The sequence below is a fragment of the Tetrao urogallus genome (genome assembly GCF_951394365.1).
Source record: "Tetrao urogallus genome assembly, chromosome: 1".
Classification (NCBI taxonomy): Eukaryota; Metazoa; Chordata; class Aves; order Galliformes; family Phasianidae; genus Tetrao; species Tetrao urogallus.
The window spans coordinates 91,159,286-91,175,106 of NC_136813.1; the positions used below are offsets into that span (position 1 = coordinate 91,159,286).

The window sequence follows — 15,821 nt, forward strand, 5'->3', positions numbered from 1 at the left end:
TACCTTCTGAGACTTGGTCATCCACAGGCAGGTGAATCAGGGGTTAGGACCACTGGACTCATTGATATTCCCTGCCAGTCATTGTCTACATATACGCTCAATCAATTCATAATAAGTATATCTAACCCAAGAAATCCCATTTTAAAGTACACGTATTATAGGATAATGCTTTATGTCATTATCCGTGTCATTTCAGAATATCACCGACTTTGAAAAGTGATGTTACATATGGACAGCAGAAGGTTTGGGACTCTGTTTTTAATATTACTTATAAAGCGAACCAACAAGAAAAACAGACACTTAACATACCGCCCACGAAGGCAGCACATGAGGGAGGCAGTATTAAATTAATCAGAGATAAACAGATGCTGGAGAACAGACACAGAGCTTCATGAGTAATGCACATACAGGATCAACATATGTAAATGCTGCTCATTGAAAAGAATTTCAATTCAATTATCTGAGTATTTTCAAACTAGTAAGTTTCATGATGTCCACAATAAAGTATTTATTTCTGAATTTCAATCACCGCAAGCACTGTGATTTATACAAGCTATGCTCCATTAACAATTTTTCTCCTTAAAGTAATGATGTATAATGGAAATCCAAAGATATTACTATTACTAGAGATTTGAATTAACCTTCAATCCCACAGATGAGGTAGTGTAGTCACTTGTATTAGGTGCTGGTTAAGAGAAGTTCTGCTGAAACTCAATTTTATTTTTCGTTTTAAATAAATGGCCTGATAGTCTTAATATATTTATTAATGCTATGTTACCTAGTAAGAGGAAGGAAAAAAAACAAAACTTTGCCAAGAAGTTTCTTTAGCAAGTTCTGTCTCACTGCAAGACAAAACTGCAAAGCAGTATTTACAACGGTCCTTTGCTCTAGCTGCTGCCTACTATACATGCACACAAAGACACAAACAGCTAATACACATTCTGAGGTAGGAAATGAAGAATTCCACTGGCTTGTAAAAGATTCTTCATGTTTTGTAAACCAGCAAAACCAAAGTTTTCTGTGGTGAGGTTCAATACTTAGTTCTGGTGTGAGAATAACGTTTAAGTAACAAAGAGTCATCAGCATCCAATATGCATCTACTTCCACATAAAAATCTTAAATAAAATAGGGATTACTTAAAGTTTCTTTTATCTTAGTGGCTGAATTTCTCCTCCACAAATGAAGTGAAAGTCATCTTTACAGCTCTTTTACCTGTTATACTTCTTATACGTTTATACTTATAACATAAGCCATTGAAAATGCACTACAGGTTTAGCCAGAAATTCTGAAAACTAAAATTCTGAAATAGATCTTTACTGGTCCCAGTGATCACAGAACAAAAACATTGATTGCTTAAAATGCAATTAGACACTCAAGTTATGAAGAATTTGTGCCTGACTACCTGAATAACAACAATAACTGTCCTTAATCTTTCACAACAGTTTGATTCCAATTTATCATGAATAGCAATAAGGTCAATAGATGCTAGGACAGAACATCATTGTACATCAAGGAATTTTAGCAAGCATCTGCGATTCAGATGCCAAAGGATTCAATGCATGCTGTAAAAACAACAGATTTTTAATCACATTTCTGCCTTTTGTACTATATTGTTATTTCTCACACAAAAACCAGAGAAGAGAGCAGTATGCTGCAGCACCTTTGCTTTTCCAGTCATCTTAACTATACATGGGAGAGCTAAGACAAATATTCAATAAAAGCTGGCTCTTGTTACAGGGATGGGAACAGCAGGAAGCAATGAGTTGTTCTAGAGCACATCTGCCAGAATCTCCTCAAACTGTCATGTTATCTTAACTCATGTATAAAATAAACATTCACCAGGCTTCATATGCTTCCTAAGGCTTGTCTGACAGAGAGAGATCCAAAACCATCTTAAAGAAAAAAAGCACTCCATGTATAGAAGTCATTATGATTAACATCTGTCAGGAACATTTACTTGAGATGTAGGGCGGCATTAGGTACTGTGGCATAAAGCAGAGTGAAGGCTACGTATAGCTGAATGAAAACTTCCTCACAAATCAACATCTGTGCACAATGTTTATACTTTCAAACAACTCACTTGAACACTCCCTTGCCATCACCACGCAGAAAAAAGCTCCAAGGCTGACACATACAAATTACACTTTAGAGCTACACAGAGCAAACCGAAGCTTGCCAATAATGGCTGCGTAATTCTCCATACAGCTTTAAAAGAAATATTAATCTTTCCTTTCACTTAGTAAATTACTGCACGACAATGCTCAATTTCATTTTAAATTGCAATGCTGAGAAGCTGGCAACAGGAAGAGAATAGATTTACTCATCTGTAGTGCATTTATCAGTCATTTGCTGACAGAAGTCTGTGATAGCACCACTCTGTCCACATTGTTCCACAAGTGAAGTTTTTTCCAATGTTCTTACAGGAACTGGGTGTAGTTCTTGTACTTGATCAAATGTTGCATCACACACACTTTTCACACGCTGAAAACAAGAACTCTGCTCATTTGTAGGTGTAGCACTCGAAAGAGCATCTACTAACTCTGCAGTTGTTGGTGTTGTGAGCTCGCTCTCCGATGGAGCTGTTCGTTCTCTCTCCGGGAATGCAAAGTAAAGTGGACAATCCGAGGAAGAATATTTTGCAAGTATTTGTATTTGCTCGTTACTCAAGGCTGCTTCCTTACACACCTGCTGGCAAAGACCAGTCAGATTCTGCTTTGTCTCACCCAGAGTTGACAAAATGAGGTTTCTCTCCTTCAGCAAGTTTTCCTTCTCATTTTGCTGCAAAAATAATAATAAAAAAAAGCTTTAGTTACTTTTTAACAAGGCTGTAAATGATATAGTCTGCTGAAACAGAAGGAATTCAGCGCTGTGAAGATCATCAACAACAGAAGCAAATAACAAGTAGAAGAAAAACCTCTATCTTGAAGTGCCAGCTCAGCTATCTGAAGGTATTTTTCCAGGCATAAAACTTTTTTAAAACTAATACTGACAGCCAAAATAATGAAACTTAGTTATTAAATAAAATCTAGCTCCACTTACTGTTAGTATTCCCAAAACACTAACTCCATAGGATAACACATCTGAACTGCTATCACTAGGTCAACTAAACATTAAAACAGCCCAGTTTCCATGGAGATTTAAATGAAAATACTGGAAAACAGGCATCACTTTTTCAGTATCGATACTACTGCTAGATGAAATTTAATTCTCAAGAAGTGCTGTAGAACAAACAATGGAGATCAGATGTGTTTCTAAATCAAACAGAGAAGCTAAAGAAACAAAAATAGCTAAAACCGTGGACAAAATATTTTCTCTGGGAATGCAGCAACTTAGTTTACTTCAAGGAGCTGGTTAAAACACTGACACCTAAAGAATTTATAGCGATCAATGACAATGGTGAATTCAAGAGATGAGAACTGCAGTGCCAACAGGTAGATAACCTCTGTTAGAGTAGGGGAACGCAGGCTGAAATGTTTAAGTTCTGTTTAGACAAACATGCTTAAGAACAGTGGATACTTCACAGATACAAAACTACTGTGAACAGCTACACTTCAAGCACAGGGCAACAAAAGCAATTCACTAGTGAACATCAAATGGTAAAAATCATAATTTGTTAAAAACTTAACCTGTATTCCTGTATTTTACTGGAAAGTCAAATTTCTGAGATCAGAAAGTACCAGGAGCACAAGATGAAGATGCAAGGACCAAAATAAATAAATCAATAAATCAGGGGTTGTCTAACAACAGAAATAAGCGATATCTGGAGAAAAGAAAAATGATGAGAAACAAACAAGACCATAGGAAAAAAAAAAAAAAAACCACAGTTGAAACAAGAAAGAAATACACACCAAGTTTGACAGATAACTACAAAAGGCAGAGTTCTGAAGACAAATTTCAGTTTCTACACAAAGCTTTAAATAGCTTGTGAGAAATATATATTTATCCCGGGTTACCTTATTGCTAGATCAATTCATTCTTAGAAAGCCCAATTATTTTTAGTTCTTCTCACATTCTCACTTACAGAAGAAACTCACACTGCAGCTTCTACAATTTTCAGAAAGAATTCACCAGCATAAAGTGGGACTTTGCAAGGAATGCAGTGGCTGCCAGTCCCCTTTTGCCTAAAATGATTAGAAAAGAGCAGCTGTTGCCACACATCCTAATCTGAAATGACTTTATGCAAATTTGGGGTATGCAGAGGCACTCAGCTGTGTAATAGTCCAGCTTATTTCATCAGTCCATATTACTCAACACAAACTTCAACACTCAAATATTTTTTCCAGTGTAAGTTCCTTATCCCCAATTAACAAGTTGTTAGTAAGTTAATACACTTCAATAGTATTTTATTTTAGCAGCATTTTATTAATGCTGCAAAGTACTGATAACTAGTTACAAAGTCATAGCAATCATAACATTGGAAACACCTACTACTTCTGGTGAAGAATCTACTTACTTCACACATCTCATATAACAAGAGCACAATCACATTTCTTAGGTCAATCACTGCCTCATCCTTCTCCTGAGCTATGGAACCCTCAAGAAGGTAGCATTCCTTAAGGCCAGCTGTCTTAGTCTTCTCTCTCTCACAGGGATCTTCAACCTAAAACTTTGATGCAAATTTGATGCAAGAGGGTATATGGCAGGTCAATACACACAGCTGTTCTGGAAGAGCTGTTTGAAAGCTATTAACCTCTCTGAGTGGTTCACATGTATTCCCAAATTCAGTAAGCAATAAGAATATGTAGGCTCGCTTGAAAGGTCAATGAGTAAAGACCATGTAAAGTCTGTGGTGGTTTCATATGATGACCAGTTAAAACTCTAACAAACTGCTCTCTCACTTCTCTTCAAAGAAGAGTGAGGGACAATAAGACTTGGGGTGGGGGGGAAGGAGTTGCGATAATGCTGTTCTGGATACTAGTGCAGAGCACACCATTATATGGGCTGCAGCAGGAAGAATTAACTTCATCCCACACAGTACAAGGTTCAAGATGATAGAACCTGTACAGATGACCAAGGGAACTGACAAAACTTAATTCCCCTAGTTGGGTTTAACAAGGGGTAGCCAGGAGCACAAGGAGATTGACATAAGTTTCAAATGCACAGAATCACCTGGGTGGTAAGGTACCTCTGCAGCAGGTCTGTAGTCCAGTCTCCTGCTCCACACATCAGCTCTGGGCAAGATCAGGCTGCTCACAGCTTTGTCCTGTGGCACGACAAAAAGCTCCTAGGACAGAGCCTTCATAATTTATATGTGTTGCCTCAATATCATCTCCCTACCCCCATTAGAAAAAGGCTTTCCGTATGTCCAGTTGAAGCCTCCAATTTTTATTTATGACAGTGTCTTTTTCTTTGCCTGACTGGGAAGCCGGAGTACTTCTAATGTCTACATCATTGAATGGTTTCAACTGGAAGGGACTTTAAAGATTATTAAGCTCCAATCTCCTGCTGTTCTCAGGGCTGCCACCCACCAGCTCAGGCTGCCCATGGCCCCATCCAACCTGGTCTTGAGTGCCTCCAGGAAAATAGTATACATAATCCTGATGTCTTCCCACAGAAACAGGTAGGTGGCAATTAGGTTTCCCCACAGCCATCTGTTGTCCAGGCAGAAGCAGCCCCATCTTGTCTGTCTTTTCACACAGTACTTCAGCCCTGACTGCTCTGGGGATCTATCTTCTCCTAACCCCACTCCAAGGTTAGGAGCGGAGGACCATCTGGCACAGGGAGGGCAAAGGCAAAATGAGGCACAGTATTCTAGATTCAACCTTATGATTACTAAGTATAGGAGTGCAATCACTGCCTTCAAACCACTGGCTATGCTCCTGTTTATACAACCCAGGATGCTGACAGCCTTTTTTCAGTTCCGACAAGCTGTTGACTCATGCTCAGCTGTTGACTCATACTCATGCCCAGATAACCCCTCCCCAACCAGGGCCTTTTCAGCAAAGCCACTTCCCAGCCAGCTTCTAGCCTCTGCTAATGAAATTGATATGTAACTTTCCCCACAGCACACCACAAGTACTGTGTTTTAACCCAAGTAAACAAAAACATAAGAAGCAATGAGTTCAAACTTAAATAGAAGAAAGTGCGCTACACATCCTGAAAAGCAGAACAAGGAATTTAGCTGAATGTTTCCTAATACTTTGTGAATCGCAGCTTGTTATCTACTTGTCAAAAATTTTCAAACTGCATCCATGCCACATTATCCCCTCACAAAGCCACGTTAGAAAGAACACCATGGGAAGATCAACAAGTAACTTCTGAGACCCATGACTAACCCAGAGAAGCAGGAAGAAGTTGCCATGCCCAAAGAAATGTGGGTGTACCACACAGCATCTTTCACTGATGCCTTTTTGTTTTTTTCCAGTCACCCAGAAGCTGTGCTTTAGACAGATCTCAAAGATTCTGTATTTGTGCACTACTTCCACAAGTCTGAATGTGCGTAACACCAGCTGATGCAAGACAAGATCAACAGTTCCAAACGAGAAATCAACCTGCACAGCTGCAATAAACAAACAACTGGAAGTTCTTGTGCTCAGAGCACAACTCAGAACTCAGACTACACATCACAGTTCTAAACACTGTCTAGCACTCGCATAATGGTATCTGTAAAACAGCAGACATTCACACAGTCTTAGGGTAGGTCCACAGGGAAAAAAAGGATGTCACACGATGATTATCAGCCATTTAGTCAACTACAAGTTTAATCTTGCAGATGAATCATGTCTAATTTTGGGGGTAAAGTCGTTGCACAATACGGACAAAGTTACAAAACAAACAGAATGACACTAAGACAAAGTTCTGAACTGTCAGAACTGCAGCCTCTCATTTTAGCCTGCATAATTTAACTTCTGTCAACATAATCACTTGACTTCCCTCCTCCCGCAGGAATATCATCTTCATTCAGCACACTGAATGAATGGACTTGCCATTTCAACTCTCAGCCTTCCTTCAAAGTCTAATTTACTGCAGAAGCACATTTAATGAAAGATTAATCACTTCTCAAAAAGAAGTTTCAAGCTCATGCTGTTTTGCTCTAACTTCACTTTCCTTTTCCTTCTAAGGTCAGAAGGCATTTACATGACTGCAAATCCTCCTGTCTGACGCAGATACCACATTCATATACATAAAGCACAAAGTCTAAATGACCACCGATGTGAACTAAGTGTACAGTAACCTTAATCCACTGAAGTATGTAGCCCAGATGGTGTAAACAACAACGAAACTGAAATGACAGAATCAGAAGCATTTAAAAATAGCCACTCAATGATTTTCCACGCTATAAGTACTTGAGACTCCACACATTTGAAGTTATGCATTGATTCCTCAGTTTCTATCATGGTAAGCGCTAAAACTGTAAGCAGGTTCTTGAACTCTACCTTCTGCACTCCAATTTTGAGATTCAAGACTCAGCAAACAATTTACCAGTCCATGTTGAAACGTTACAAGAGTACTTACACAACTAATAACAGTAAAACAATACAACAGTAAACTTCAAGAGTAACAGAATCATAGAATGGCCTGCATTGAAAAGGACCACAAGGATCACTGAGATTCAACCCCCTGCTGTGTGCAGGGTCACCAACCACCAGACCAGGCTGCCCAGAGCCACATCCAGCCTGGCCTTGAATGTCTCCTGGGATGGGGCATCCACAGCCTCCTCGGGCAACCTGTTCAATAGCATGAGCTGAAGAACAAAATTACAAAGCAAGAAAGCAAAGAGGTAGAAAACTGAGCAGGATGGGATAACAGTCTGGGAAATATTCTATGTAATAAAACTCAGTGCTGATGTGTTTCTAAAACAGCATTCACTAAGATTCATGCTGCAATGCACTCTTACTTGAATGAAAACCACAGAAGAAAAAATGTGCACTGAATGTACAGTAAATCCAGAACTTCTATCAACAAGTCATCTGTTTAAGACTGTTCTCTGAGCTTCAGTGGATACAGTAACAAGCTGCCTCACTACCAAGCCCCTGGCAGATACCCAGCAAACACATTTAAAGAAAGACAGAAGTCATATGAATCATGATATTCATACATACCAGTTTCTCAATTTCAGATTCGAGATTTTGTATGCAGTCAAGTTTTCTCTTACGACATCGCTGCGCTGCAATTCTATTTTTACTTCGTCTTCGAATATCGTGGATACAGTCCAATTGCTCAGGGGTTAATTTATGCATTTTCAGAAATGACTGAAAGTCATTTCTGGAAAGGGAGATAATCCTTTGTGCATTAAATGGCAGTTTTACCTAGAATGTAAGATACAAATATAAGCCAAAGGCGAAACTGATAACCACATACTCCAACAAAAGTTAGACTTGAGATGATTTAAGCGCACTTTAGCAAAACACCTTACCCCTACATCTCAGAAACAAAAGCAAACTACAAGAGCCATTGGGGAGTTAGATAAGATGTGGGAGCTTCAAGCAGATGAACTCAAGCATGGGCAAAATAATGGAGTACTCTGCATATTTACACTGTATCATCAAAAGCTTATTCAAGTAGGATGAAATCTATCCCTGTGTACAGCAAATCATTTCAGCGATATGTTCTAGGCAAGTAAGTTACGGTTAGCAGGCAAATAAAATAGGGGTCAAGAATCACTAATGCACCCTGAAGTTCCCTCTAACTTGCTAAGCCTGCATTCTGTATACTTTTATACCTTAGGTTTTCTGCAGGAAAAGCTCACATGAAATAGGTATGTACTTAACACAGAAGTTACTGGCAGCTGGCACTTGTTTTATATTCTTTAATACTGCTGCTACTGAACGTACACCTGAGCTACAGAAGCAAGAGCTTCAGAAACACACAGAGATCATACAGCTCTGATAAATACTGAAAACCATCTTTAACTCTACAAATAATAATTATTATTTTTAAGTATACAGTTAAAGACACTATTACAACCTCTAAACTGGACTAAATTAAGGAGCAAAATTTATTCTCTTACTGTGGTCAAAGATCTGAAATTAGTTTGGAAAGTAAACAAAAAATTTCCTTATTGTGTTTGCCTATCACTGATAATCCGCAGGGAAGAGTACTGCCTTCACTGCTATTTACTTCATAATGTAAAGAAGAGAAGTGCTTTTAAGCCTATCCTGGCCCATTATTTAACCTGCCAACCTCCTAGAGGAATTGTTGCTTCCATTTACAATAAAAGCCCCTTCAATGTCCCACAGTAAAAAGAGTCACACTGCAATTCTGCAATTCTAGGAACCACTACTGAAGTCATTTTATATACACAATAGAACCACTCTGTGTTTGACTACTTAGGACATCTGTCTAAAATCCTACTAAAAGCAACGACATGTAGGAAACAAGTACCAAACATTTTCCACATTTGGAGAGAACAAATACAACCTAAGTTCCAGTGAAAGTGATGCTGTTAAAATGCTCTTAAATGCACAGCTACTGTTGCCAGCTTGAAAACTTGCTTTTCATTTTGCAGGTAACGTGAAGTGTTATTTCCCTCCCACCTTCTCAAGTCTGAAGAAAATCAAGAACATGTTTAAGTTTCTATAAAACACACCATGAAAATTAGAACTTTAACCCAAGTAGACAAAAAAATGAAAAAGCCTAAAAAAAAAAAAAAAAAAAAAAGTGTTCACAGTACTTGATTTAAAAGACAAAACTTTATCATAAGGTTATTCCAGAAATATCTGAAGAGATCTAACACCTAACCATCTATCACTTCAATGTCCTGCAAAATATTTCAAGTCTCCTTGAATTAACAGTTTTCTTCCACGTAAGCCTTCAAATGTTTATTTGAATTTCCATTTCCCAAGGTTTTAAAACAAGTAATGAAACAAGACTGCAGAACCAGATTTCTGAGAAGGGCCTTAAGAGACAGGGAAGTAAAGGATAACAAGAATGTTCTTACCTCACATTCCTGTTCTCTAGCTGAACAGGATTCACTGTCTCCCTCAGTATCAGTTTCTGAATCCTCCCCCAAACTTATCACATAATTATAGGGACACTGTTCTTGCTGTTGCCCTTGAACATAATCTCCACTGCTTATTTCAGAGCTGTTGGAGCATCCTTCAGTACTAAGATTGCTTATGAAGGGGCAGTTGACAGAATTCAACGTCGTAAAAGTTCGTTGAGAGCAAGGTTCAGGACTTTCACTGATCCTGATTCCCAGCCATGGACACTCTGATTTCTTCCCTGAATACACAGGCTCCAAGCGTTCTTTTGGCACTGCAGATGGTAAATGGATTTGACAGGCTTCTGTACTGTAAATATCGCTCCAGAACCCTTTTGCTAGATGTTCTGCTACCTCTCTCTCTACACTGCTCCGATCACCAGTTGATGTAATGTTAATGGCTTCCCTAGCACACAAATCAACCTTTAAAGTTGCATTGTCGTGACTTTCCATTTTCTCACTCTCAGCTCCGGTACCTGCTGCAGTTTTTTCAGATAAGATTGTGGTGCTTTGCATACTACTGAAATTTAAGTTACCATATTGCTCACAAGTACGTAAAAAAGACACAGAATTAAGTCCATGAGGCGTAGCAGTGTTTTGGGGGAAAGCAGCAACATCCGTTTTCTCCACAGGACACGAGATGCTTTGAGTCACAGAATCTCTCTTCGATTCTTTTTTCTCAGTGTCTTCCTCCTCCCCTTCTTCCATTTTCACCTGAGTCTCTTCACACTTTGAGGCCAGCTGCAGAGGTACACACTCCTGAGCTTTTGGTGTGCTGTCATTATCAGGTATTTCTTTCTCGATAAAAGTTACAATTGGTGGCACCTGGATGTCTTTAGTACTGGAACTGGAATCTGAAGTATGAACTTTGTCATTTCCAAAAGCTTTCTGGAATTTCCTATACTTGGGGCACTGGGAAGATGAGCTGGAAACATTACCTTTTTCTAAATGCATAAGATCTGAGGTTGGGTTGGTGTTATCTTGAAGGGCAGGTGATGCTTTTGCATTTTCATCATCTTTACAGAGCTTTGTATGTGAGGTTTGAATATATTCTTTTTCTAGAAGTTCTTCTGCTTCATCATCTATTTCTAGGTCTCCATCATCTGCGTTGCTAATTTTAGGGTTTACTTCCCTACAATGCTGTGTGCAGCATTTCTTCCTGGGACATTCCTGTTCTGATTTACAGTCCAAAAATTTGAATTTGAGAAACTGAAAGCAAGACTCTTCAATGTTCCGTACGCCCAAGAATTCAGCACACTTGCAGACTTCAGATACGTTGTCTTTATTTAAAATAAGTTTAGCTGTGTATGCAAACTGAAGCAAAGGACTAAATCCTTTAAGTGTTACCTACAAAAAAAAAAAAAAAAAAAAAAAAAGAAAATTAGCATGGCCAACTTCCTGCTTGGTGAAACACTCTTGCTTCCCATTTACCAGAGCATACCACATCAAAAAGAACAGGGCCCCAACCAGCCACTTCTGCTTCACTGGGTAGTAGTTAGGTTGCCAAGTTTCTAGTTAAACCCCTACACACACGTGGATTTAAACTGCCAGAACTCACATCCTGCAGTCAGAAAGTCGCTCCATCAGGACAGAGAACAAGAGACAAGGTGCAGATTTGATCCAGAAAGGAAATCTGGCCACACTCATTGTGACGCAAATAAGAAATAATTCTATCCTGTATATTTTATGGCAATTATCTTCTTCAGTGTGAAGAATCTCCTAAACAACTCTCATAATACAGTACTAAAATGTGAAAAATATTACTGTCCTCTGAAAACCAGGAACGGGACTCAAATTTTATAAAGATAACTTCCACAGTGAAATTACACGTGAATGACTCCTGAGCAAGATCAAAGCGCTGCTGGCATGAATCATTCCCTTAAAGAGCAATTACTGCTATTTGCTCAGTTTCATGCATCACTGATACAAAGAACTCTAAAGTAATTGAATTTGACCGCTCATGACTATTTAGTACTGTAGCCATCTACTCCTTTCTTCCACTCATGGACAAAAAGAAAAGTATACTCAAAATCCCATGCCAACAGCAGCTACAGTTTCTTTGGAGTAGGTAGGCTTTTTGGAACAGTTCCATCGTTATCATCTTAGCTTCTACTGCAGAGCAGTTCCCTAAAAGGGAATTCAAATATAAACAACACTGCTTTTCTTTGGAAAAATTACTAAGAAAGCAGGTAGGAAAGCGTAAACAGTCTATTGTACTAGAAGTTGTGTGCTACTTCCTTTTGCAAGTGAAAAAATGAAGGAGTATATCCATTATTACTACTACTGAAGCTCAAGCACACATGCTGGGTTTTTTGTCTTTAAAGAAAAACACGGAAATAACAATTAAAAGGCAGTTGAAGTGATCTACAGAGACAGCTTAGCGAAAACTCTTAAACCTAAAGAATTCTTAAAGTAATGTTTCAAATATACCCTAGAGACAATGCAGTGATCTGATCAGTATTCTTAATTCATCCTTAATAAAAAAAGTGAATAGGAAATCAGTTTATCTATGTGCTTGCAAGCACATCTTCAAACCTAATACAACCAATAAATCTGATTTATTTATAAATAGATGACATTCATACATAAAATTAAACAAAACAAACACGTTTCAAAATTGTACATTTTTCATTTACCAGAGAATACTCCTCGCTAAAAAATGGAAAGATTAAGAGAAAAAAAAAAAAAAAAAAAGAAAACACTGTGCTCCTCATTCTCCTATGTATTTCTAGCTATCTGTCCTCAAACACGATGAATCACTGGAAAGATTCCTGGTCTGACTAAAGAGAAGTCTGGCAGGAGCCATTTATTTCATCTGTATTGCTGATGACAGTCTAATTTCCCAGTGTAAAAACTTCAGTAGGAAAACAATAGAAGTAACTGACAGCAAGGTGTCACCAGTTAGCTTTGATGTATATGAGACAAATTAATATCTAAATATTTGGGTATTTCACGTTTTGGACTGGAATCTTTTATTTTAAACTTCAAAAACTTTGGATGATCAAAAGGCTTAAGAAATTGCCAAGCCAATTAGTATTTATTTGTCCCTCTCAAGCATGCAGCTTCATAAACTGACTCATTTCAAAACATTTAGCAGTTTCCAGAAGACAAGCTCCAATTTCTCAAAGTGTTTTTACCAAACGATGAGATCAAATTATTAGAAAATAAGATACCCTGATGGTATTTTTGCTTGTTCTTACAGCATATTCAGCTTTCACATCAGTAACACTAGACAATGTCATTAAGTTGTAGACTTAAGAGGACTTGTCTCACTCAGACTATCAGTGTTATTATGTTCCCCCATTTTGTTTACAACTCTGGTCCCCTCCTAGCTCAGGTTTAGTGGAACACCAGTGCTTTTCACAAGATTTTTCCCTGCCAAATCTCTTATTCTTCCAATATCCTACTTTTGTATCGTTTCAAAAGTTTTATTTTTTTTTTTACATGTCACTAATCTCTTTTACTCCAAATGACAGCTTTGTGTCTCTTATCACCCTATTTCCCTTCCACAACAGCTCTTACCATCTCACTTCTTTTAGTCTGGCAGACACTCAGGCTAACAACATGCTAAGCCACCATAAAGAAGGGAAGGAAGAAGAAATGAACATACAGAGAAAGGAGGAGAATGAATAAAGCTGACATAACGTTACCATGGCATAACACCAGTTTGTAGCATACTCATCACAGAACAGCAAAGATCAGGGAAGCTCTTTAGAAGAGCTGATCTTTCAATTTTCAGATTTTTATAAAATCAGATATTACAGTTGCAGAGAATCCTTGTGTTTATCTACTACAAAGCAGTGAAGGAGCTATTTTAAGAAGATACAGGCTTTCTGAATACATCATTATGTTAAGATAGCATTCAACTTAGGCTTGTACACAAACAAATCGCTGAAGTGACATCCCTGCAGGTATTCGTTGTCACGTACCCTTCCTCCTGGCTTTAACGATTCTAGATGACTCGCAATAATTTTTGTGTTATTTTTAACTCCCTTCTCAAGCTGTTTACCAGAAACAGCCTCCCAGAAAGTTGCTGATCATGTACCAGTTCTTCAGCTTCCTGCTGCTTCTGGGCATAGAGTACTTGGAGGCTCTTGACTTTTCATTTACAAGCACACTGTTTCATATAAACATTTGTTTGCCTCATAACACTTAAAGATTTCAGATGGCATTTAAGTATTTAAAATGCTTTCAACTAAATACCAACTGGAATCTTTAAATGTCTTGGATGCTTCAGATAACTGATAACCAAATTGCTTTTCTATGCATGACGGGTTCTGGCTCATTCTCCCTAAATGCCTTAAATTCAATCTGATTTTAAAAGGATTTATTTAAGGTGAAAAAGCAAGCAATTGTCCCTGGCTTTAAAGTATAAATACAGCAGAAAAAGAGATCAAGCTTCCAACAATGAGTGTACAAAAAGGATAAGAACTGAAGAAAGTCAACAACAAGCTGCAAGAAAGGAATACAAGCACAGCTGTATTCCTCAAACATTTTTAAAATAAGCCTTGATGACACTAATTGCAAAATTAAAATGGCAGTACCATTAATTTCCTTATTATTCCTAAAATATTCCTTTCTTGCATGGGATGACTAGTATCTCTTTACTGTTTGAAGCCCATGTTATACAGCTTTTTTTTTTTTTTTGGACAAACTTACATGCTTAGAATATAGTGCACTATTTTGAGAGTAAGAAACACCTTATTGAACACATCTACCCTACACATTCCCAGGAGAGCATTTATTTGTCTTCAGTCTGTGATATTCACTCTGCTGTGCCCAGTCTTTACCTCAATCAGCAACAGCTTTACAGCTTAGAAATTTCTTCCCCTTGGTTCTTAACTCTCTTCTCTTTACTGATAATCTCTATTAAGCGCCAGTTTATTGTAAAACAGAGTTGAACAAAACGGACCAGTAGCACGGGTAGGTACAATACAGATGCAAGCAACACTCACCTCTTCTGGTAAAGTGATGATAAGATCAGCATCCAATTGGCCCACAATTCTTGAAAGGAAGTAACTACTGCAAGCTGCAAGCACAGCTTTGTGAGCCCGAAATCGCTGGTCTTCCACTAAAATAGTGACATCACAAAGAATATCTTGCTTTCTCTGATCATCGAGACTGAGAAGTACATTGGTACTATGTACTGAAGACTCGTATGCAAAAACCACGCTGTTCTTCTCACTTAGAGACATTCTGTATCACAAATGTTAGTGCAAGTCTCAGTGGAAAGCATGCTTCTATTCTTCCAATCTGGAGAAAGAAAAACAAATTGTACACATGAAAATCACTTCAAGCAGGAACCTACTGACAATACAAGAACTCAAGGAAAACTGCTGAACATATGTTGCCTGTACTAATTCACCGCAAGAATGAGCTTAATATTTAGTATTTCACAAGACAACGCATTTGTATGAACATTTCAAGCATCCAAACCCTAATGTGTATATCTTAAATACTGGTTTAGTAGATGCACAGACAAAAATACCATTTTTCATGTGACCTCAAGGACAGAGAACCATTTTCCCCACAGCAAATCCTTAAGCATAACAACTTGACCATAACACTTAAGACCTACAAATTAATGCTCAAATAATTATTGTTATATTCTGACTCCAACACTATGAAAATGTAAAGAGAAATAAAACCCAGATCCATTCAGCAAGATATTACGTAAGCTACTTCTGTTTACTGATTACAGTACAAGCAAAAATATTTGTTTCACCTTATTTCAAAAGTAGCTGGCCTGCTAGAACAGTTAATCATTGCTAGAAGTTACTTTGTCTCTAGCAGGTACTTCAATTTTTTTAAACACATTAGTCCTCTTATTTTACACCTGTCTTAATTCTCTAATGCAGACCACAGACTACTCCCCTCTACTTCCATAACCTTCTTTCTG

General features: G+C 38.0%; 1 protein-coding gene across 1 annotated transcript; it reads right to left on the reverse strand.

Annotated features, from left to right (window-relative positions):
• Positions 1 to 2,316: 2,316 nt before the first annotated feature.
• Positions 2,317 to 15,117, reverse strand: BACH1 (BTB domain and CNC homolog 1; the record flags this gene model as incomplete). The annotated part of the gene is made up of 4 exons (XM_079542870.1): positions 2,317 to 2,778; positions 8,043 to 8,249; positions 9,881 to 11,269; positions 14,878 to 15,117. The coding sequence occupies 4 exons, from the start codon at positions 15,115 to 15,117 to the stop codon at positions 2,317 to 2,319; spliced, it is 2,298 nt and encodes a 765-aa protein (XP_079398996.1).
• Positions 15,118 to 15,821: the final 704 nt, after the last annotated feature.